This window comes from Mobula hypostoma, chromosome 3, assembly GCF_963921235.1.
Source record: "Mobula hypostoma chromosome 3, sMobHyp1.1, whole genome shotgun sequence".
Taxonomy (NCBI): Eukaryota; Metazoa; Chordata; class Chondrichthyes; order Myliobatiformes; family Myliobatidae; genus Mobula; species Mobula hypostoma.
This window is the reverse complement of record NC_086099.1, coordinates 231,323,243-231,349,256: the sequence shown is the minus strand read 5'-3', so window position 1 is coordinate 231,349,256 and position 26,014 is coordinate 231,323,243. Positions and strand designations below refer to the sequence as shown.

The window sequence follows — 26,014 nt, the reverse complement described above, 5'->3', positions numbered from 1 at the left end:
AATGATTTGCCTCCTTGGAGCCGCACCTTCTCCAACACATCACATTTGTATCTTTATATTTTTCCTGATATGGGGTCTTGAAGTATCTTATAATGTTTTTCCAACAATATTCTCTCCAAGTCAAAGAATTAGTCGAGGACCATTGAAAGCTGCAGATTTTCCCCCAAGCCTCCTCTGAAAGTACCAACCCCGCTTCTTTCTCCCACTTCTCTTTAATATACAGTGTATTTACATTTTTAGCATGGGAGAGTGCATTATATAGGCGAGAAACTGATTTACTAGGTATTGAACTGCAAGCCGAATTCAGAATCTTGAAAAATTCTAATTCTACTTTTGATAGGTCTGTATATCTACAACTCCGGTTAACATAGTTTCGTATTTGAAGGTACCTAAAAAAGTCATTATGTTCTAGGCCATGTTTGTCCTGCAGGATTTGGAAACTTTGTAATACTCTTTTATCTATAAATGAGAGGTAGGTTGTAAGACCTTTCTTTATCCATAGCTCAAATCTTTTATCTCCTCTGTTGGGAAGGAATTCGGTATCATATGCACACCATCTAAAGAGTTTTAGCATGTTATTAATTCCACATGAATTAACCACCTTCTGCCATACTTTTAATGTAAGATTTATCCAAGCATTATTAAATTTTTCCAACTGGGCCATCAATCCTTTGTCAGCTATTGAGGCCTGAAGAGGAAAACTGTCAACTAATCCAAATTCTATTTCCTTCCATCTAGCCTTATATTCCCTATTACACCAATATAACAGAGGGGTTATCTGTGAGGCATAAAAATAATTTCTCAGGCAAGGAAGAACCATACCTCCTCTTTCCTTCCCTAACTGTAAGGTGTTACATCGAATTCTAGGTTTCCTTCCTTGCCAAATGAAGCGGGAAATCCATTTGTCCCCTTCCCTGAATTGATTATCATCCACTTCCACCGGTAAAGTACGGAAAAGATACAATAACTGAGGAAGAATATTCATTTTTATAGTATTTATCCTTGAATTTAAACTTAAAAAGGGGATAAGATTCCATCTATGCATATCTGCTTTTACCTCTGAGATTAATGGCCCATAATTTACCTGTGACAGTGTTGAAAGCTCTTTCGGCAGGGTTATTCCTAAATATTTTAATGATTTAGCTTCCCACTTAAGATCGTATGTATCCTGCAATTTTTTTGGATGGTGTATAATTTAGGGACATAACCTGCGTTTTCTTTACATTTATTTTATAACCTGATATTTTCCCAAAGTCATCCAACAGTGTAAACAATCCTATAAATGATTTTTCTGGTTCACTCAGATAAACCAAAACATCATCTGCGAATAACGCCACTTTCTGTTCAATCCCTGCCACCTTGATACCTTTTACGATTTCGCTCTGTCTTATTAGTTGGGCAAGTGGTTCAATATATAGCGCAAAAAGGAGAGGAGAAATTGGGCATCCCTGTCTAGTGCCTCTCTCTAAAATGAAGGAGTCAGAGAGGTCCCCATTTATCTTAATTCGGGCTGTTGGGCTGTCATATAGAGTCTGAATTACTTTAATAAACCTTTCTTGAAAGCCGAATCTTCCTAACACTCTGTATAGGAATGCCCAACTAACCTAATCAAAAGCTTTCTCAGCGTCCAATCCTACTACAATTGTCTCTGTCTCGTTCTTATTAACCTGTTCTAATATGTGCAGAGTTCTCCTTATGTTGTCCTGTGTTTGTCTTTGTTGAATAAATCCAGTCTGGTCTAAATGGATTAGGCCAGGTAAGAGCTTTTCCAATCTGCTCGCTAATATAGATGTAAATAGTTTGTAATCTAAATTAAGAACACTAATTGGCCGATAATTGCCACATTCTAGTTTATCTTTACCCTCTTTAGGAATAACTGAAATAATCGCTTCTCTCCAGGAAGGTGGAGTTTCTCCTCTCTGCAAGATCCAATTAAAGGTGTTAAGTAGTAATGGGGCTAACTGTGTCTTCAGGGACTTGTACCACTCTGAGGTAAACCCATCAGAACCCGGGGACTTTCCAGCCTTTAACCTAGAGATGGCCACGTTCAGTTCTTTGACAGTTACTGGTTCTAATAAACTTTCATTTTGTAAATCTGTAAGTTTAGGTAGATCTAAAAAATTCAATACACTGTCTATATAGGGCTCATTGGGGGCCCGAGGTTGGGAGTACAGCTCTTGATAATATGTTTCAAAACTCTCTTGAATTTTCCCTATTGTACTCTCCACAAGCTTTGTCTTTGGATTCTTTATTTTATGAATTGTATTGTCTGCTTGTTGTTTTCATAATTTATATGCTAATAATCTAGCTGATTTACCTCCTACTTCATAATTCTTTTGTCTCAGGTAAAGAAAATTTCTTTGAGTTTCCAACGTATAAATATCATCAATTTCACTTTGCAATTTCCTAATTTCCTGTTTTCGATTTGAATTACTTTTGTTGCTATCTACAACTTGAAGTTGTTTTAATTTTCCTTGAAGGTCTGCTAATTTTTGTGCATTGATTTTTTTCATGTGAGTAATAATGGAAATAATTTTCCCTCTCAGTACAGCTTTCAATGTATCCCATAATATCACTGGTGATGTTTCTCCCGTGTCATTAAGGTCTAGATATTCTTTGATTTCTCCCCTTAATCTCTCCATTACTTTCGGGTTATTGAGTATATGTGAGTTTAGCCTCCATAGTGTTTTCCTCATTTTCCTTTCCAGGATTAGAGACATAGAGACTGGGCTATGATCCGACAGATCAATTGTTGCAATATTACAGTTTTTTATCCTGAGTCTATCTGTATTAAAGATAAAGAAATAGTCTATCCTTGAATAGGCTGAATGAGGGAAAGAGTAATATGTATAATCTTTACTAGTAGGGTGTAATTCCCTCCAGACATCTATAATTCCCAACTCCTCCATCAATGAATTCACTTTCCGAGTCAGAGGTTTATTCTGAGTAACTATTCTTGAAGAATCTAATATAGGATTTAATCTAATATTAAAATCCCCTCCACAAATTACTACCCCTCGAGAACTGACCATTAGGTCAAAAATGTGTCTATAAAATGACCATTCACTACCTGGAGGAGCATAAACATTCAGCAATGTTATTTCTGTACCTTCTATTCTTCCTGTGATTTTTACAAACCGTCCTTCTTTGTCTCTAGTCTCTGAAATATGTTCATAATTAAGAGTACTTGATATTAAAGTAGCTACCCCTCTTTTGTGACTTAACTGATATGATGAATAAAATATATGCTTAAAGCCCATTCTTTTTAATTTTCCATGTTCAGATTGGCTCATATGTGTTTCCTGGAGGAAAGCTATTTGTACCCTCTCTTTTTTCAATTTAGACATAATCTTATTTCTTTTAATTGGATTCAAAACCCCATTAACATTATAGGAAATTATTTTTACCAATTCAGTTTGCATTTTTCTCTAGTAGAAAAAAAGCACTCTCCTTTTCTAACCAAACAGTAAGCAATCCCTTCTCAACAGTAAACCAAGACATATAACCACACCCTAGACATTTCTGAACGTATAACATTTGAAAATTTTTCCCGACTTCCCACAGTGAGGCCTGAGCACCGACCCGCCTCAGTTCAGAGGGATAACTTCTATCTTCACCCTGTGTTAGAGGGCCCTCAGCAGTTTGAATAATCATAGAGAATTTTCTCCTATTTATGTCTCGACCATATTGCTATCATTCAAGTTATTCCACCTAGTTTATTTTCAGTTACCAGTTTTCATTTTACTTTTAAGTCCGATTTACTCTTTTCAGTCATTTCTCTTAATTAATCTGTATTCTCTGTTCATTCGCGTCTGAATATTTGCAGCTTTTCCTTGTAGTTTGACACTCTGGTTCGAGTGGAGCGTCCTCGCCCCACTAACTGCCACGACTTCTGCAAAATCCTCTCCAGTAGCGACTCCGGTTGGGTGATAACTTTAATAGGTAGTCCCCGGTCCGCCAGGTCCAACGTTGCCTCCTCCACCGTAGCGTAAGTTTTTGTCCCTTCGTCGTAAAAGACTCTCAGCCGAGCTGGATACAGGGTCTGGAATCTGATGTTGTTTTCCTTCAGGACCCTCCGTGTTTCCGTATATTCCTTCCGTCTGGCAAGAATCCCCGGTGCGTAGTCGTGGTCTAAACTGATTTTGCAGTTGTTCCACATGAAACCTTTCTTTTGCCATGCTCTTTTAAGCACCTCTTCCTTCGTTCTGTAACTGAGAAATCTGATCAGAATCGAGCTGGGCTGGGCGCCTGCCGGGGGCTGTGGTGCCAACGCGCGGTGAGCCCTTTCTATCTGTAGGTCTTTTGCGGCCGGTATATCAAGGTTCTCTCTAAGCAGCTTCTCCACGAAGGGAATCATCAATCCGGGTTTACCTTCGGTTCCTTCGGGAACTCCGTAAATCCTCACATTTTCCCTTCTCGAGCGGCCTTCTTGATCTATTAGCTTCCACTGGAGCTGGTCTTGCAGCTTCAGCATTTCTGCTATCACTTCCTCGGCGTTTTGTAGCTTCTCTTCAATTCCAACAATCCTCGCTTCGGCTTCATCTATCCGCGAGTTAGTTTTTACTATTTCTCCTTTAATATCTTCCAGCTGTTTGCTGTTATCTTGTCGGAACTTGCGAATCTCTCCGAGAATCAAAGACAGAGTCACCGATTCCCCCTCATTATCTCCGTCCTGGCTTGCCGTGGGGGAGCTAGGCCCGTCGCCTTGCTGCGTCTCTTTATGTTTATCAGCCTTCGAAGCGGACTTTTTATTCTTGTTCTTAGACATCATCCTTGCCCCTTTTATTAATATAGTTATGCAATATTAAGTATTTGTCTAAATTCAATTTTGGGGCAGTTTACCTTCTTTTTTGTCGAGAGACCTTTTCCTTACGCCGCCATTCCCTTGATGACCCGGAAGTCCTCTCTATAGCAGTTTCAGAACTATTCTGAACATCAAATCTCATACCCTTCCCGTCATTAAGCCACACAAAAAGGAAAATATCAAAAAATTATTTGAAAACTGAACCATTAACATCATTCTCAGAACAACCCCGCAATGAACCATGTGCATTAAAATCTCCACACTATACAATCCCCAGTGTGCTAGAGCTACATATGCTTTTTAACAAAAGAATCAAAAGCTTTCCACTAGGGTTGTAAAAATTTACAACTTTAATACCCCTACCCATTGAATCAAATACTTTTACTACAAGTGCACCATACTCTTCATTCACTTCCATAACTCCTTACAAAACTTACACCCCTTTACCAACTAACCTAGCACACCTAATTACACTATACTCCTGCAAAGAAAAAACTTAAATGTGGCAACAGGCAGGTTTCCTGAATACATATAACTTCGGGTGGATTTGGTAAATCAGAAATGAACTTTAAGTCTTGACCGTTGGATATCAGGGTTCTCGTTTTCCACTGCAGTATTCTTATGCCCATTCTGTACCTTCACAAAGAGACTGAAATACAGGCATCCCACCCATCAGAGCTTTATTTCCAGCTTCCCACATAACACCAGTTATAACAAGATACTTCTGAGCAGCTTTCACAATCTTAATTTTCACACTATGACTAGACGTCTGAACAGTACAATTCGCTACATCCATTATAAACATCACAAACTTGATTTTATCAACTAGAAAGGTATCTGTAGTAAGAAAACTATGATACTGACATTTAGCATCCGACTTCAGATTGTTCTCTGACCAGTAATATTTTATCAACATTCGGTTCAACTTTTTGCAAGGCCTGTGCATAAGACACTCCTAACTGTACTTTAACCTGTTGAACTCCAGCTGCCTTCTTCAGCACTTCACATCCTCTATAAGCTGCTCTATGTTCTCCTTTTCAGTCACAACAATTAAACTTTACACCTTCACAATCTTCATACTTATGTTCCCCATCACACTTACTACATCTTAGTTTCCCACAACATACTGCGACAACATGTCAAAACCTCCAACGTTTGTGACATCTAAGTGGGGGTGGAATCTAAGCTCATACATTATAACTAACATACCCCAAGCTAACTTTATCAGGGAGCTTCACCTCATCAAGATATGTCAATACAGATAAACTATCCATCCTTTCCCCATTTCTGACTACTTCGGATCTCTACCTCCTTAACCATGCCTCCCAATGAATGAGATTTAACTTGCATCAAAATCTCCACCAGAACACCCGTTATAACACCCCTAACACCTCTATTTTCACTAGGCAACTTTTTGCCAGTTAAAGCTTTCAAAAGCAGCGTCTTGTCATACTGCTTCTTATTCTTACAAACGATTAACATATTACCTCTTCTTAAAGTACGAAGACAATCTATATTCCTTTATCTGATTTTAACTCTAGTTAATTTGATAGGATTGATAGGAGGCTGATCGGGGCCAGGTTTAAACAATACCTTTGGAGTCTTCCTTTTTTCAAAGCATCCCACACTTCCTCTCCAGCACTTGAAATTATTGGAAAATTATGTTTTCTTTCATTTTCTAGATCTAGATTCAACTTCACCACAACCTCCTCCTGCCAACCCGCCCTCACCCGAACCCTCCATTTGTGGATCTTTTTCCAGATCCTCCCTCCTACCTGAATTCTCAATATCCCCACAACCAGCGCCACCAACCACCATTCCTCCAAACCAATGGTTTGAAAACCCTGCGGGTAAAAGTCTGAGCCAAGTGCTGAAACTCCATTCAGGTGCTCCTTAAGTACTCACTCCTTGGCGCCCAAAACAGGATTGCAGGTTAGCGGGACTGTCCTGAACCTTAAAGGGGCTGAGCCAGCTGGAACGTTAGATACCCTAAACCTCGGAGTTTGGTATGCATGCCGAAACATGTACGTTTCACTACCTCGATAAAGCGGCCAAAGACCCCAACCATATGACATAGGCGCAGAATTAGGTCATTCAGCCCATTGAGTCTTGCTCCGCATTCCACCATGTCTGATCCCGGATCCCACTCAACCTCATACACCTGCCTTCCTGCCATGTCCTTTGATGCCCTGATCAATCAGGAAACGATCAACTTCTGCCTTAAATATACCCAGGACTTGGCCTCCACAGCAGTCTGTGGCGGAGCATTCCACACATTCACCACTCTCTGGCGAAAACAAAAATTCTGCTTAACTCTGTTCTAAAAGTTCACCCTCGATTTTGAGCCTGTGCCCTCTAGTTCTGGATACCCCCACCATAGGAAACATCATCTCCACATCTACCCTATCTAGTCCTTTCAACATTCGGTACACTTCAATGAGATTCCCCCGCATTATTCTAACTTCCAGTGAGTACAGGTCCAAAGCTGCCAAACGCTCCTCATATAGTAACCCTTTCGTTCCCAGAGTCATCCTCGTGAACATCCTCTGGACTCTCTCCAATGCCAACGCATCCTTTCTGAGATATAGGGTCCAAAACTGTTGACAATACTCCAAGTTTAGCCTTATAAAGGCTTAGCTTACCTTCTTGATTTTATATTCTATTCCCCATGAAATAAATGCCAACGTTGTATTTGCCTTCTTTACCACAGACTCAACCTGTAAATTAACCTTCAGGGAGTCTTGCATGAGGACTCCTAAGTCCCCCCGCACCTCTGATGTTGGAACCTTCTCCCCTTTAGATAATAGTCTGCACTATTGTTCTTTCTATCAAAATATATGATCATACATTTCCCAACACTATATTCCATCTGCCAATTTTTACCCATTCTTCCAATTTGTCTGAGTCCTTCTGCAATCGCATTGCTTCCTCAGCACTACCTACCCCTCCACTTAGAAACATAGAAACATAGAGAATAGGTGAAGGGGTAGGCCATTTGGCCCTTCGAGCCTGCACCGCCATTCAGTATGATCATGGCTGATCATCCAACTCAAAACCCTGCCCCAGCCTTCCCTCCATAACCCCCTGATTCCTTTAGCCACAAGGGCCATATCTAACTCCCTCTTTTCCTAATCTCGGTCCTAAAAGGCTTCCCTTTTATCCTCAAACTGTGACCCCTCGTTCTGGACTTCCCCAACATCGGGAACAATCTTCCTGCATCTAGCCTGTCCTATCCCTTTAGGATTTTATACGTTTCAATAAGATCCCCCCTCAATCTTCTAAATTCCAACGAGTATAAGCCTAGTCGATCCAGTCTTTCATCATATGAAAGTCCTGCCATCCCAGGAATCAATCTGGTGAACCTTCTTTGTACTCCCTCTATGGCAAGGATGTCTTTCCTCAGATAGGGGACCAAAACTGCACACTTGGTGTGGTCTCACCAAGGCCTTGTACAACTGCAGCAGTACCTCCCTGCTCCTGTACTTGAATCCTATTGCTATAAATCCCAGCATACCATTCGCCTTCTTCACCACCTGCTGTACCTGCATGCCCACTTTCAATGACTGGTCTATAATGACAGCCAGGTCTCGTTGCACCTCCCCTTTTCCTAATCGGCCGCCATTCAGATAATAATCTGTTTTCCTATTTTTGCCACCAAAGTGGAAAACTTCACATTTATCCACATTAAATTGCATCTGCCATGAATTTGCCCACTCACCTAACCTATCCAAGTCACCCTGCATCCTCTTAGCATCCTCCTCACAGCTAACACTGCCGCCCAGCTTCGTGTCATCCGCAAACTTGGAGATGCTGCATTTAATTCCCTCATCTAAGTCACCTCAATATATATTGTAAACAACTGGTGTCCCAGCACTGAGCTTTGCGGTACCCCACTAGTCACTGCCTGCCATTCTGAAAAGGTCCCGTTTATTCCCACTCTTTGCTTCCTGTCTGCCAACCAATTCTCTATCCACATCAATACCTTATCCCCAATACCATGTGCTTTAAGTTTGCACACTAATCTCCCGTGTGGGACCTTGTCAAAAGCCTTTTGAAAATCCAAATATACCACATCCACTGGTTCTCCCCTAGTCACTCTACTAGTTACATCCTCAAAAAATTCTATGAGATTCGTCAGACATGATTTTCCTTTCACAAATCCAATGTAATAGAAAGCCAAGAGTCAGCTTTGCTTTTTTTTTTACAAAAAGGATGGTGGGTATCTGGAATGAGCTGCTAGAGGACGTGGTTGGTGAAATGCATTAACATTTAAAAGACAGTTGGACGGGTACATGGATAGGAATGGTTTAGCAGGTACAGTCCAAACACGGGTAAATGTGACTATATTTGAGGGTGCATTTTGGTCAGCGTGGACCCAAGAGGCCAAATCGTCTGTTTCCGTGTTGTATGATTCTCTAGGAGCTGATCAACAGCCCGGCTATGACCAGTAATGATTTCTTCTGTCTTTGATTGACAGTCTCCACTATCACTGCAGAAGAGGTACTTGATCAGCCAGAGGCAGCACAGGAAACAAACCAAGCGCTAGAGGCAGTTGGAGATGATGCAGAACACAGGATTTCTGGAGGATGCACGCCCTGCCTGCGACGTCACAGGGCCTCACATCTCCGTGGCCAAAGGTGACGAGCTGAGCAAGGAATGCATCACCATGAAGGCTCCCTACACCACCCCCAGCAGCAGCATTGCCGGGCTCCTCATTCATTCAACCAATGAGAAGATGAGCATCTACCAGGCCTTCAAAAAGAAACTGCTTCCGCCCGGCAGAGCTCTACTTCTGCTGGAAGCCCAAGCTGCCACGGGTTCTGTCATTGACCCGGTGACAGAGCAGAGGCTGCCCGTGGATGAAGCTCTGCAGGCCGGGATCATTGGCCCTGACGTATACGACAAATTGCTGTCTGCAGAGAAGGCCCTATCAGGTTACAAGGATCCGGCCACAGGGAATACCATCTCCCTATTCCAAGCCATTAAGAAGGAACTGGTGGTGAGCTCCCATGGCATCCGGCTGTTGGAAGCTCAAATAGCCACGGGTGGCATCATCGATCCGACCTCTGGCGATCGGATTTCCGTGGAGGATGCCTATCAGCGAGGAATGTTTGATCAGGAGATGAACAATATTCTATCTGACCCCAGTGATGACACCAAGGGATTTTTTGACCCGAACACCCAGGAGAACCTCAGCTACCTGGAGCTGAAGCAGAGATGTGTGACTGAGCCAAGCTCCGGTCTCTGCCTGCTGATCATCACAGATAAAGTGGTGAAAGGGATCCAGATTTCCACTGATGAACAAATAAAGAGCATCTTCAGAAAGACTTTGGTTTCAGTGAAAGCTGGCCGGTTCAGAGACCGAGAAGTGGCATTATGGGAAGTCATCAATTCAGAATATTTCACTGCCGAACAAATCTGTGAGTTTATCAAAGATTTCAAGTCCAGTAAAGCCACCATCAAGAAAATCATCACCGTTGTCACAACAAAAATTGAACAAACAGAGAGGGAGAAAAAGATGGCCACTTTCCGTGGACTGAGGCGCAGGGTGACTGCAGAACAACTCCTGGAATCAAACATCATTGATAAGAAACTCTACGACAAACTGGAGAAAGGGATCACCACAGTTCAAAAAGTTACCAAACTCCAGTCTGTGGAGCAGTATCTAACAGGAACATGCAGTATCGCTGGAGTCCTGGTGGAGAAAACCAGTGAGAAGATGAGCATTTACCAAGCCATGAAGAAAGGCCTGCTGATGCCTGGAACAGCCCTAATCCTGCTGGAAGCTCAGGCGGCGACTGGCTTTCTCATTGACCCAGTCAATAACGTGAAGCTCACAGTGGACGAGGCAGTTAAGAACGGTCTCGTTGGAAAAGAGCTCCATGAGAAGCTGCTGTCTGCAGAAAGGGCAGTCACTGGATACAAAGACCCCTACACCGGCAACATCATCTCCTTGTTCCAGGCTCTGAAGAAGGATTTGATCATCAAGGAACATGGGATTCGCCTGCTGGAGGCACAGATTGCCACAGGAGGCATCATTGACCCGGTACACAGTCATCGCCTCCCTGTCGATGTGGCGTACAAGACAGGGATGTTTGATGAGGAGATGAACAAGATTCTGGCTGATGAAGGAGATGACACCAAGGGATTCTTCGACCCCAACACCAAGGAGAACCTGACGTATCTACAGCTGAAGCAGAGGTGTGTAAATGAGGAGGAAACTGGCCTCTGCCTCTTGTGCTTGAGAGACCTCCATTATATAGATAAACAGACAGAAGTAATTTTCAAACAGACCACCTTCTCCAGCACAATGGGCATATTTCAGGGAAGGACCTTGACAATCTGGGAATTTCTAAATTCTAAATATGTCACAGACAAAAAGAGAAAAGAAGTGCTAGAGCAGTACAGTTCTGGATCGTTGACAATCCAACAGATCATTAGCCTTTTTACCAGGATCATTGAGGAGACTGAAAGACAATCCAGCTGCACAATGACAGTGGATGGATTCCGAAAGAAAGTTTCCGTGCAGGAACTTGTGAACTCTCAGGTAATAGAAAGCGATACGTTCAAGGACCTCAGTGAAGGCAGGACAACAGTGCAAGACCTTCTGCAGATGGACTCTGTGAAGAGATACCTGCAAGGATCAAGCAGCATTGCAGGCATAATTCTGGAAAACTCCAATCAGAAGATGGGCATTTACGAGGCACTAAAAAACCGCCTGCTCATGCCCGGAACAGCCTTGATCCTACTGGAAGCTCAGGCAGCGACGGGCTTTCTCATAGACCCAGTCAGGAATCTGAAACTCACCGTGGACCAGGCAGTTGAGAGGGGTCTCATCGGCAAAGAACTGCGTGCAAAGCTGCTGTCTGCAGAAAGAGCAGTCACTGGATACAAAGACCCCTACACCGGCAACATCATCTCCTTGTTCCAGGCTCTGAAGAAGGATTTGATCATCAAGGAACATGGGATTCGCCTGCTGGAGGCACAGATTGCCACAGGAGGCATCATTGACCCGGTACACAGTCATCGCCTGCCTGTCGATGTGGCATACAGGAGAGGGATGTTTGATGAGGAGATGAACAAGATTCTGGCTGATGAAGGAGATGACACCAAGGGATTCTTCGACCCCAACACCAAGGAGAATCTGACCTATCTACAGCTGAAGCAGAGATGTGTGAGTGACAAGGACACAGGCCTATGCTTACTGAAGATATTAGATGGAAGCGTGAAGAATCGCCAGGGATACACCACTGATGAAATAATGAGCGCATTTCAGAAGGAGACCATGTTTGTATCATGTGGCAAGTTCAAAGGCAGATCCATCTCAATTTGGGAAATGCTGCACTCTGAGTATTTCACAGAGGAGAAGAGGAAGGAGCTGATGGAGATGTACGGATTGAGGGAAGTTGACATAAAGACCATCATAACAAAAATAACGACCATTATTGAGCAAACACAAAGCCAGGCTAATGCTGTGAGTCCCTCTGTTGCTGTGCCGCGTCAGAGCCCTGTGCTCTACACTGCAGAAGAGACTGAAGCCGCTTTTCGAAAGACAACTCTCACCTTCACGCTGTGGTGTCTTCTTCATTCTAAGCTCTTCACTGAAGAGGAGCGCATATCATTGATTGATAGGTATAACAGGAAGGAGATTGATATGGCGACGGTGATCACAACCATCACCACAAGAGTTGAGGCAAGACAAAGCCATTTGGACACCTCAGTCACCTTCAGCGGTCTCCGAGCAGATATTTCCCTCCAGGAATTGGTGGAGTCAGAGGTTATTGATGAGGCAACGTTGCTGGATCTGAAGGAGGGGAAGAAGACTGTGCAAGAAGTCAGTGAGTTGGAGTCAGTGAAGATCTATCTCAAGGGATCAGACAGCATCGCCGGCATCCTTGTAGGGTCAACCAATGAGAAGATGAGCATCTACCAAGCCATGAAGAAACGCCTACTGATGCCTGGAACAGCCCTAATCCTGCTGGAAGCTCAGGTGGCGACTGGCTTTGTCATTGACCCAGTCAAGAACATGAAGCTCACAGTGGATGAGGCAGTTAAGAACGGGCTCATTGGAAAAGAGCTCCATGCGAAGCTGCTGTCTGCAGAAAGAGCAGTCACTGGATACAAAGACCCCTACACCGGCAACATCATCTCCTTGTTCCAGGCTCTGAAGAAGGATTTGATCATCAAGGAACATGGGATTCGCCTGCTGGAGGCACAGATTGCCACGGGGGGCATAATTGACCCGGTACACAGTCATCGCCTGCCTGTCGATGTGGCGTACAGGAGAGGGATGTTTGATGAGGAGATGAACAAGATTCTGGCTGATGAAGGAGATGACACCAAGGGATTCTTCGACCCCAACACCAAGGAGAATCTGACCTATCTACAGCTGAAGCAGAGATGTGTGAGTGACAAGGACACAGGCCTATGCTTACTGAAGATATTAGATGGAAGCGTGAAGAATCGCCAGGGATACACCACTGATGAAATAATGAGCGCATTTCAGAAGGAGACCATGTTTGTATCATGTGGCAAGTTCAAAGGCAGATCCATCTCAATTTGGGAAATGCTGCACTCTGAGTATTTCACAGAGGAGAAGAGGAAGGAGCTGATGGAGATGTACGGATTGAGGGAAGTTGACATAAAGACCATCATAACAAAAATAACGACCATTATTGAGCAAACACAAAGCCAGGCTAATGCTGTGAGTCCCTCTGTTGCTGTGCCGCGTCAGAGCCCTGTGCTCTACACTGCAGAAGAGACTGAAGCCGCTTTTCGAAAGACAACTCTCACCTTCACGCTGTGGTGTCTTCTTCATTCTAAGCTCTTCACTGAAGAGGAGCGCATATCATTGATTGATAGGTATAACAGGAAGGAGATTGATATGGCGACGGTGATCACAACCATCACCACAAGAGTTGAGGCAAGACAAAGCCATTTGGACACCTCAGTCACCTTCAGCGGTCTCCGAGCAGATATTTCCCTCCAGGAATTGGTGGAGTCAGAGGTTATTGATGAGGCAACGTTGCTGGATCTGAAGGAGGGGAAGAAGACTGTGCAAGAAGTCAGTGAGTTGGAGTCAGTGAAGATCTATCTCAAGGGATCAGACAGCATCGCCGGCATCCTTGTAGGGTCAACCAATGAGAAGATGAGCATCTACCAAGCCATGAAGAAACGCCTACTGATGCCTGGAACAGCCCTAATCCTGCTGGAAGCTCAGGCGGCGACTGGCTTTGTCATTGACCCAGTCAAGAACATGAAGCTCACAGTGGATGAGGCAGTTAAGAACGGGCTCATTGGAAAAGAGCTCCATGCGAAGCTGCTGTCTGCAGAAAGAGCAGTCACTGGATACAAAGACCCCTACACCGGCAACATCATCTCCTTGTTCCAGGCTCTGAAGAAGGATTTGATCATCAAGGAACATGGGATTCGCCTGCTGGAGGCACAGATTGCCACGGGGGGCATAATTGACCCGGTACACAGTCATTGCCTGCCTGTCGATGTGGCGTACAGGAGAGGGATGTTTGATGAGGAGATGAACAAGATTCTGGCTGATGAAGGAGATGACACCAAGGGATTCTTCGACCCCAACACCAAGGAGAATCTGACCTATCTACAGCTGAAGCAGAGATGTGTGAGTGACAAGGACACAGGCCTATGCTTACTGAAGATATTAGATGGAAGCATGAAGAATCGCCAGGGATACACCACTGATGAAATAATGAGCGCATTTCAGAAGGAGACCATGTTTGTATCATGTGGCAAGTTCAAAGGCAGATCCATCTCAATTTGGGAAATGCTGCACTCTGAGTATTTCACAGAGGAGAAGAGGAAGGAGCTGATGGAGATGTACGGATTGAGGGAAGTTGACATAAAGACCATCATAACAAAAATAACGACCATTATTGAGCAAACACAAAGCCAGGCTAATGCTGTGAGTCCCTCTGTTGCTGTGCCGCGTCAGAGCCCTGTGCTCTACACTGCAGAAGAGACTGAAGCCGCTTTTCGAAAGACAACTCTCACCTTCACGCTGTGGTGTCTTCTTCATTCTAAGCTCTTCACTGAAGAGGAGCGCATATCATTGATTGATAGGTATAACAGGAAGGAGATTGATATGGCGACGGTGATCACAACCATCACCACAAGAGTTGAGGCAAGACAAAGCCATTTGGACACCTCAGTCACCTTCAGCGGTCTCCGAGCAGATATTTCCCTCCAGGAATTGGTGGAGTCAGAGGTTATTGATGAGGCAACGTTGCTGGATCTGAAGGAGGGGAAGAAGACTGTGCAAGAAGTCAGTGAGTTGGAGTCAGTGAAGATCTATCTCAAGGGATCAGACAGCATCGCCGGCATCCTTGTAGGGTCAACCAATGAGAAGATGAGCATCTACCAAGCCATGAAGAAACGCCTACTGATGCCTGGAACAGCCCTAATCCTGCTGGAAGCTCAGGCAGCGACTGGCTTTGTCATTGACCCAGTCAAGAACATGAAGCTCACAGTGGATGAGGCAGTTAAGAACGGGCTCATTGGAAAAGAGCTCCATGCGAAGCTGCTGTCTGCAGAAAGAGCAGTCACTGGATACAAAGACCCCTACACCGGCAACATCATCTCCTTGTTCCAGGCTCTGAAGAAGGATTTGATCATCAAGGATCATGGGATTCGCCTGCTGGAGGCACAGATTGCCACAGGAGGCATCATTGACCCGGTACACAGTCATCGCCTGCCTGTCGATGTGGCATACAGGAGAGGGATGTTTGATGAGGAGATGAACAAGATTCTGGCTGATGAAGGAGATGACACCAAGGGATTCTTCGACCCCAACACCAAGGAGAATCTGACCTATCTACAGCTGAAGCAGAGATGTGTGAGTGACAAGGACACAGGTCTATGCTTACTGAAGATATTAGATGGAAGCATGAAGAATCGCCAGGGATACACCACTGATGAAATAATGAGCGCATTTCAGAAGGAGACCATGTTTGTATCATGTGGCAAGTTCAAAGGCAGATCCATCTCAATTTGGGAAATGCTGCACTCTGAGTATTTCACAGAGGAGAAGAGGAAGGAGCTGATGGAGATGTACGGATTGAGGGAAGTTGACATAAAGACCATCATAACAAAAATAACGACCATTATTGAGCAAACACGAAGCCAGGCTAATGCTGTGAGTCCCTCTGTTGCTGTGCCGCGTCAGAGCCCTGTGCTCTACACTGCAGAAGAGACTGAAGCCGCTTTTCGAAAGACAACTCTCACCTTCACGCTGTGGTGTCTTCTTCATTCTAAGCTCTTCACTGAAGAGGAGCGCATATCATTGATTGATAGGTATAACAGGAAGGAGATTGATATGGCGACGGTGATCACAACCATCACCACAAGAGTTGAGGCAAGACAAAGCCATTTGGACACCTCAGTCACCTTCAGCGGTCTCCGAGCAGATATTTCCCTCCAGGAATTGGTGGAGTCAGAGGTTATTGATGAGGCAACGTTGCTGGATCTGAAGGAGGGGAAGAAGACTGTGCAAGAAGTCAGTGAGTTGGAGTCAGTGAAGATCTATCTCAAGGGATCAGACAGCATCGCCGGCATCCTTGTAGGGTCAACCAATGAGAAGATGAGCATCTACCAAGCCATGAAGAAACGCCTACTGATGCCTGGAACAGCCCTAATCCTGCTGGAAGCTCAGGCAGCGACTGGCTTTGTCATTGACCCAGTCAAGAACATGAAGCTCACAGTGGATGAGGCAGTTAAGAACGGGCTCATTGGAAAAGAGCTCCATGCGAAGCTGCTGTCTGCAGAAAGAGCAGTCACTGGATACAAAGACCCCTACACCGGCAACATCATCTCCTTGTTCCAGGCTCTGAAGAAGGATTTGATCATCAAGGATCATGGGATTCGCCTGCTGGAGGCACAGATTGCCACAGGAGGCATCATTGACCCGGTACACAGTCATCGCCTGCCTGTCGATGTGGCATACAGGAGAGGGATGTTTGATGAGGAGATGAACAAGATTCTGGCTGATGAAGGAGATGACACCAAGGGATTCTTCGACCCCAACACCAAGGAGAATCTGACCTATCTACAGCTGAAGCAGAGATGTGTGAGTGACAAGGACACAGGTCTATGCTTACTGAAGATATTAGATGGAAGCATGAAGAATCGCCAGGGATACACCACTGATGAAATAATGAGCGCATTTCAGAAGGAGACCATGTTTGTATCATGTGGCAAGTTCAAAGGCAGATCCATCTCAATTTGGGAAATGCTGCACTCTGAGTATTTCACAGAGGAGAAGAGGAAGGAGCTGATGGAGATGTACGGATTGAGGGAAGTTGACATAAAGACCATCATAACAAAAATAACGACCATTATTGAGCAAACACAAAGCCAGGCTAATGCTGTGAGTTCCTCTGTTGCTGTGCCGCGTCAGAGCCCTGTGCTCTACACTGCAGAAGAGACTGAAGCCGCTTTTCGAAAGACAACTCTCACCTTCACGCTGTGGTGTCTTCTTCATTCTAAGCTCTTCACTGAAGAGGAGCGCATATCATTGATTGATAGGTATAACAGGAAGGAGATTGATATGGCGACGGTGATCACAACCATCACCACAAGAGTTGAGGCAAGACAAAGCCATTTGGACACCTCAGTCACCTTCAGCGGTCTCCGAGCAGATATTTCCCTCCAGGAATTGGTGGAGTCAGAGGTTATTGATGAGGCAACGTTGCTGGATCTGAAGGAGGGGAAGAAGACTGTGCAAGAAGTCAGTGAGTTGGAGTCAGTGAAGATCTATCTCAAGGGATCAGACAGCATCGCCGGCATCCTTGTAGGGTCAACCAATGAGAAGATGAGCATCTACAAAGCCATGAAGAAACGCCTACTGATGCCTGGAACAGCCCTAATCCTGCTGGAAGCTCAGGTGGCGACTGGCTTTGTCATTGACCCAGTCAAGAACATGAAGCTCACAGTGGATGAGGCAGTTAAGAACGGGCTCATTGGAAAAGAGCTCCATGCGAAGCTGCTGTCTGCAGAAAGAGCAGTCACTGGATACAAAGACCCCTACACCGGCAACATCATCTCCTTGTTCCAGGCTCTGAAGAAGGATTTGATCATCAAGGAACATGGGATTCGCCTGCTGGAGGCACAGATTGCCACGGGGGGCATAATTGACCCGGTACACAGTCATCGCCTGCCTGTCGATGTGGCGTACAGGAGAGGGATGTTTGATGAGGAGATGAACAAGATTCTGGCTGATGAAGGAGATGACACCAAGGGATTCTTCGACCCCAACACCAAGGAGAATCTGACCTATCTACAGCTGAAGCAGAGATGTGTGAGTGACAAGGACACAGGCCTATGCTTACTGAAGATATTAGATGGAAGCGTGAAGAATCGCCAGGGATACACCACTGATGAAATAATGAGCGCATTTCAGAAGGAGACCATGTTTGTATCATGTGGCAAGTTCAAAGGCAGATCCATCTCAATTTGGGAAATGCTGCACTCTGAGTATTTCACAGAGGAGAAGAGGAAGGAGCTGATGGAGATGTACGGATTGAGGGAAGTTGACATAAAGACCATCATAACAAAAATAACGACCATTATTGAGCAAACACAAAGCCAGGCTAATGCTGTGAGTCCCTCTGTTGCTGTGCCGCGTCAGAGCCCTGTGCTCTACACTGCAGAAGAGACTGAAGCCGCTTTTCGAAAGACAACTCTCACCTTCACGCTGTGGTGTCTTCTTCATTCTAAGCTCTTCACTAAAGAGGAGCGCATATCATTGATTGATAGGTATAACAGGAAGGAGATTGATATGGCGACGGTGATCACAACCATCACCACAAGAGTTGAGGCAAGACAAAGCCATTTGGACACCTCAGTCACCTTCAGCGGTCTCCGAGCAGATATTTCCCTGCAGGAATTGGTGGAGTCAGAGGTTATTGATGAGGCAACGTTGCTGGATCTGAAGGAGGGGAAGAAGACTGTGCAAGAAGTCAGTGAGTTGGAGTCAGTGAAGATCTATCTCAAGGGATCAGACAGCATCGCCGGGGTCATGGTGGAGTCAACCAATGAGAAGATGAGCATCTACCAAGCCATGAAGAAACGCCTACTGATGCCTGGAACAGCCCTAATCCTGCTGGAAGCTCAGGCAGCGACTGGCTTTGTCATTGACCCAGTCAAGAACATGAAGCTCACAGTGGATGAGGCAGTTAAGAACGGGCTCATTGGAAAAGAGCTCCATGCGAAGCTGCTGTCTGCAGAAAGAGCAGTCACTGGATACAAAGACCCCTACACCGGCAACATCATCTCCTTGTTCCAGGCTCTGAAGAAGGATTTGATCATCAAGGATCATGGGATTCGCCTGCTGGAGGCACAGATTGCCACAGGAGGCATCATTGACCCGGTACACAGTCATCGCCTGCCTGTCGATGTGGCATACAGGAGAGGGATGTTTGATGAGGAGATGAACAAGATTCTGGCTGATGAAGGAGATGACACCAAGGGATTCTTCGACCCCAACACCAAGGAGAATCTGACCTATCTACAGCTGAAGCAGAGATGTGTGAGTGACAAGGACACAGGTCTATGCTTACTGAAGATATTAGATGGAAGCATGAAGAATCGCCAGGGATACACCACTGATGAAATAATGAGCGCATTTCAGAAGGAGACCATGTTTGTATCATGTGGCAAGTTCAAAGGCAGATCCATCTCAATTTGGGAAATGCTGCACTCTGAGTATTTCACAGAGGAGAAGAGGAAGGAGCTGATGGAGATGTACGGATTGAGGGAAGTTGACATAAAGACCATCATAACAAAAATAACGACCATTATTGAGCAAACACAAAGCCAGGCTAATGCTGTGAGTCCCTCTGTTGCTGTGCCGCGTCAGAGCCCTGTGCTCTACACTGCAGAAGAGACTGAAGCCGCTTTTCGAAAGACAACTCTCACCTTCACGCTGTGGTGTCTTCTTCATTCTAAGCTCTTCACTGAAGAGGAGCGCATATCATTGATTGATAGGTATAACAGGAAGGAGATTGATATGGCGACGGTGATCACAACCATCACCACAAGAGTTGAGGCAAGACAAAGCCATTTGGACACCTCAGTCACCTTCAGCGGTCTCCGAGCAGATATTTCCCTCCAGGAATTGGTGGAGTCAGAGGTTATTGATGAGGCAACGTTGCTGGATCTGAAGGAGGGGAAGAAGACTGTGCAAGAAGTCAGTGAGTTGGAGTCAGTGAAGATCTATCTCAAGGGATCAGACAGCATCGCCGGCATCCTTGTAGGGTCAACCAATGAGAAGATGAGCATCTACCAAGCCATGAAGAAACGCCTACTGATGCCTGGAACAGCCCTAATCCTGCTGGAAGCTCAGGCAGCGACTGGCTTTGTCATTGACCCAGTCAAGAACATGAAGCTCACAGTGGATGAGGCAGTTAAGAACGGGCTCATTGGAAAAGAGCTCCATGCGAAGCTGCTGTCTGCAGAAAGAGCAGTCACTGGATACAAAGACCCCTACACCGGCAACATCATCTCCTTGTTCCAGGCTCTGAAGAAGGATTTGATCATCAAGGATCATGGGATTCGCCTGCTGGAGGCACAGATTGCCACAGGAGGCATCATTGACCCGGTACACAGTCATCGCCTGCCTGTCGATGTGGCATACAGGAGAGGGATGTTTGATGAGGAGATGAACAAGATTCTGGCTGATGAAGGAGATGACACCAAGGGATTCTTCGACCCCAACACCAAGGAGAATCTGACCTATCTACAGCTGAAGCAGAGATGTGTGAGTGACAAGGACACAGGTCTATGCTTACTGAAGATATTAGATGGAAGCATGAAGAATCGCCAGGGATACACCACTGATGAAATAATGAGCGCATTTCAGAAGGAGACCATGTTTGTATCATGTGGCAAGTTCAAAGGCAGATCCATCTCAATTTGGGAAATGCTGCACTCTGAGTATTTCACAGAGGAGAAGAGGAAGGAGCTGATGGAGATGTACGGATTGAGGGAAGTTGACATAAAGACCATCATAACAAAAATAACGACCATTATTGAGCAAACACAAAGCCAGGCTAATGCTGTGAGTCCCTCTGTTGCTGTGCCGCGTCAGAGCCCTGTGCTCTACACTGCAGAAGAGACTGAAGCCGCTTTTCGAAAGACAACTCTCACCTTCACGCTGTGGTGTCTTCTTCATTCTAAGCTCTTCACTGAAGAGGAGCGCATATCATTGATTGATAGGTATAACAGGAAGGAGATTGATATGGCGACGGTGATCACAACCATCACCACAAGAGTTGAGGCAAGACAAAGCCATTTGGACACCTCAGTCACCTTCAGCGGTCTCCGAGCAGATATTTCCCTGCAGGAATTGGTGGAGTCAGAGGTTATTGATGAGGCAACGTTGCTGGATCTGAAGGAGGGGAAGAAGACTGTGCAAGAAGTCAGTGAGTTGGAGTCAGTGAAGATCTATCTCAAGGGATCAGACAGCATCGCCGGGGTCATGGTGGAGTCAACCAATGAGAAGATGAGCATCTACCAAGCCATGAAGAAACGCCTACTGATGCCTGGAACAGCCCTAATCCTGCTGGAAGCTCAGGCAGCGACTGGCTTTGTCATTGACCCAGTCAAGAACATGAAGCTCACAGTGGATGAGGCAGTTAAGAACGGGCTCATTGGAAAAGAGCTCCATGCGAAGCTGCTGTCTGCAGAAAGAGCAGTCACTGGATACAAAGACCCCTACACCGGCAACATCATCTCCTTGTTCCAGGCTCTGAAGAAGGATTTGATCATCAAGGATCATGGGATTCGCCTGCTGGAGGCACAGATTGCCACAGGAGGCATCATTGACCCGGTACACAGTCATCGCCTGCCTGTCGATGTGGCATACAGGAGAGGGATGTTTGATGAGGAGATGAACAAGATTCTGGCTGATGAAGGAGATGACACCAAGGGATTCTTCGACCCCAACACCAAGGAGAATCTGACCTATCTACAGCTGAAGCAGAGATGTGTGAGTGACAAGGACACAGGTCTATGCTTACTGAAGATATTAGATGGAAGCATGAAGAATCGCCAGGGATACACCACTGATGAAATAATGAGCGCATTTCAGAAGGAGACCATGTTTGTATCATGTGGCAAGTTCAAAGGCAGATCCATCTCAATTTGGGAAATGCTGCACTCTGAGTATTTCACAGAGGAGAAGAGGAAGGAGCTGATGGAGATGTACGGATTGAGGGAAGTTGACATAAAGACCATCATAACAAAAATAACGACCATTATTGAGCAAACACAAAGCCAGGCTAATGCTGTGAGTCCCTCTGTTGCTGTGCCGCGTCAGAGCCCTGTGCTCTACACTGCAGAAGAGACTGAAGCCGCTTTTCGAAAGACAACTCTCACCTTCACGCTGTGGTGTCTTCTTCATTCTAAGCTCTTCACTGAAGAGGAGCGCATATCATTGATTGATAGGTATAACAGGAAGGAGATTGATATGGCGACGGTGATCACAACCATCACCACAAGAGTTGAGGCAAGACAAAGCCATTTGGACACCTCAGTCACCTTCAGCGGTCTCCGAGCAGATATTTCCCTCCAGGAATTGGTGGAGTCAGAGGTTATTGATGAGGCAACGTTGCTGGATCTGAAGGAGGGGAAGAAGACTGTGCAAGAAGTCAGTGAGTTGGAGTCAGTGAAGATCTATCTCAAGGGATCAGACAGCATCGCCGGCATCCTTGTAGGGTCAACCAATGAGAAGATGAGCATCTACCAAGCCATGAAGAAACGCCTACTGATGCCTGGAACAGCCCTAATCCTGCTGGAAGCTCAGGCAGCGACTGGCTTTGTCATTGACCCAGTCAAGAACATGAAGCTCACAGTGGATGAGGCAGTTAAGAACGGGCTCATTGGAAAAGAGCTCCATGCGAAGCTGCTGTCTGCAGAAAGAGCAGTCACTGGATACAAAGACCCCTACACCGGCAACATCATCTCCTTGTTCCAGGCTCTGAAGAAGGATTTGATCATCAAGGATCATGGGATTCGCCTGCTGGAGGCACAGATTGCCACAGGAGGCATCATTGACCCGGTACACAGTCATCGCCTGCCTGTCGATGTGGCATACAGGAGAGGGATGTTTGATGAGGAGATGAACAAGATTCTGGCTGATGAAGGAGATGACACCAAGGGATTCTTCGACCCCAACACCAAGGAGAATCTGACCTATCTACAGCTGAAGCAGAGATGTGTGAGTGACAAGGACACAGGTCTATGCTTACTGAAGATATTAGATGGAAGCATGAAGAATCGCCAGGGATACACCACTGATGAAATAATGAGCGCATTTCAGAAGGAGACCATGTTTGTATCATGTGGCAAGTTCAAAGGCAGATCCATCTCAATTTGGGAAATGCTGCACTCTGAGTATTTCACAGAGGAGAAGAGGAAGGAGCTGATGGAGATGTACGGATTGAGGGAAGTTGACATAAAGACCATCATAACAAAAATAACGACCATTATTGAGCAAACACAAAGCCAGGCTAATGCTGTGAGTCCCTCTGTTGCTGTGCCGCGTCAGAGCCCTGTGCTCTACACTGCAGAAGAGACTGAAGCCGCTTTTCGAAAGACAACTCTCACCTTCACGCTGTGGTGTCTTCTTCATTCTAAGCTCTTCACTGAAGAGGAGCGCATATCATTGATTGATAGGTATAACAGGAAGGAGATTGATATGGCGACGGTGATCACAACCATCACCACAAGAGTTGAGGCAAGACAAAGCCATTTGGACACCTCAGTCACCTTCAGCGGTCTCCGAGCAGATATTTCCCTCCAGGAATTGGTGGAGTCAGAGGTTATTGATGAGGCAACGTTGCTGGATCTGAAGGAGGGGAAGAAGACTGTGCAAGAAGTCAGTGAGTTGGAGTCAGTGAAGATCTATCTCAAGGGATCAGACAGCATCGCCGGCATCCTTGTAGGGTCAACCAATGAGAAGATGAGCATCTACAAAGCCATGAAGAAACGCCTACTGATGCCTGGAACAGCCCTAATCCTGCTGGAAGCTCAGGTGGCGACTGGCTTTGTCATTGACCCAGTCAAGAACATGAAGCTCACAGTGGATGAGGCAGTTAAGAACGGGCTCATTGGAAAAGAGCTCCATGCGAAGCTGCTGTCTGCAGAAAGAGCAGTCACTGGATACAAAGACCCCTACACCGGCAACATCATCTCCTTGTTCCAGGCTCTGAAGAAGGATTTGATCATCAAGGAACATGGGATTCGCCTGCTGGAGGCACAGATTGCCACGGGGGGCATAATTGACCCGGTACACAGTCATCGCCTGCCTGTCGATGTGGCGTACAGGAGAGGGATGTTTGATGAGGAGATGAACAAGATTCTGGCTGATGAAGGAGATGACACCAAGGGATTCTTCGACCCCAACACCAAGGAGAATCTGACCTATCTACAGCTGAAGCAGAGATGTGTGAGTGACAAGGACACAGGCCTATGCTTACTGAAGATATTAGATGGAAGCGTGAAGAATCGCCAGGGATACACCACTGATGAAATAATGAGCGCATTTCAGAAGGAGACCATGTTTGTATCATGTGGCAAGTTCAAAGGCAGATCCATCTCAATTTGGGAAATGCTGCACTCTGAGTATTTCACAGAGGAGAAGAGGAAGGAGCTGATGGAGATGTACGGATTGAGGGAAGTTGACATAAAGACCATCATAACAAAAATAACGACCATTATTGAGCAAACACAAAGCCAGGCTAATGCTGTGAGTCCCTCTGTTGCTGTGCCGCGTCAGAGCCCTGTGCTCTACACTGCAGAAGAGACTGAAGCCGCTTTTCGAAAGACAACTCTCACCTTCACGCTGTGGTGTCTTCTTCATTCTAAGCTCTTCACTAAAGAGGAGCGCATATCATTGATTGATAGGTATAACAGGAAGGAGATTGATATGGCGACGGTGATCACAACCATCACCACAAGAGTTGAGGCAAGACAAAGCCATTTGGACACCTCAGTCACCTTCAGCGGTCTCCGAGCAGATATTTCCCTGCAGGAATTGGTGGAGTCAGAGGTTATTGATGAGGCAACGTTGCTGGATCTGAAGGAGGGGAAGAAGACTGTGCAAGAAGTCAGTGAGTTGGAGTCAGTGAAGATCTATCTCAAGGGATCAGACAGCATCGCCGGGGTCATGGTGGAGTCAACCAATGAGAAGATGAGCATCTACCAAGCCATGAAGAAACGCCTACTGATGCCTGGAACAGCCCTAATCCTGCTGGAAGCTCAGGCGGCGACTGGCTTTGTCATTGACCCAGTCAAGAACATGAAGCTCACAGTGGATGAGGCAGTTAAGAACGGGCTCATTGGAAAAGAGCTCCATGAGAAGCTGCTGTCTGCAGAAAGAGCAGTCACTGGATACAAAGACCCCTACACTGGCAACATCATCTCCTTGTTCCAGGCTCTGACGAAGGATTTGATCATCAAGGATCATGGGATTCGCCTGCTGGAGGCACAGATTGCCACGGGGGGCATAATTGACCCGGTACACAGTCATCGCCTGCCTGTCGATGTGGCGTACAGGAGAGGGATGTTTGATGAGGAGATGAACAAGATTCTGGCTGATGAAGGAGATGACACCAAGGGATTCTTCGACCCCAACACCAAGGAGAATCTGACCTATCTGCAGCTGAAGCAGAAATGTATTAAGGATCCCATGACAGATCTGTGTTTTTTGTTACTGAGAAGATAAATAGTTGAATAATCTTGACATTATTATTATGATTAGGTACTACTGTTTAAATGGACTGTATAATTTTAATTAATTCCTTGTCATGCCCCATGCCATAAGTCTGCAGTCCTAAGATCTTATCTGCCCCTCTTCAATGGGATGACTGATCCTTCTTTGACTTTGCCCATGTGCTCTATTGTCTAATTTTCCTCTCCTCTCTTTCTCTTTTCATTCACATTGTCCCTCTCACCTGACTCCAGATCTGATATGAGACAGATGAGGACTTTAGCACATTTCATTTAAACCCCCAATATAATTAGCATGGAGATACTTCAATAGTCATTGTCCTGCCACAATCACGGAAAGAATTTCCCTCAGAACTGAGAAAGAGGCAAATAAGTTGGTTCAGCAGCAGCGAGAGAAGTTGATTGTAATATGACTTCTGTTCATTTTGTGCAGATCCATTCTGACCTTCTGTG

At 45.5% G+C, this 26,014-nt stretch overlaps 1 protein-coding gene across 1 annotated transcript in view; it reads left to right on the top strand.

Moving 5' to 3' along the window:
- Positions 1–26,014, top strand: part of LOC134343791 (epiplakin-like) — a 40,738-nt gene that overhangs the window by 4,765 nt on the left and 9,959 nt on the right. The window contains 1 exon segment of the mRNA XM_063042524.1: positions 9,282–25,550. Within this exon segment, the coding sequence (XP_062898594.1) occupies positions 9,363–25,550 (16,188 nt within the window). The 5' untranslated portion in view covers positions 9,282–9,362.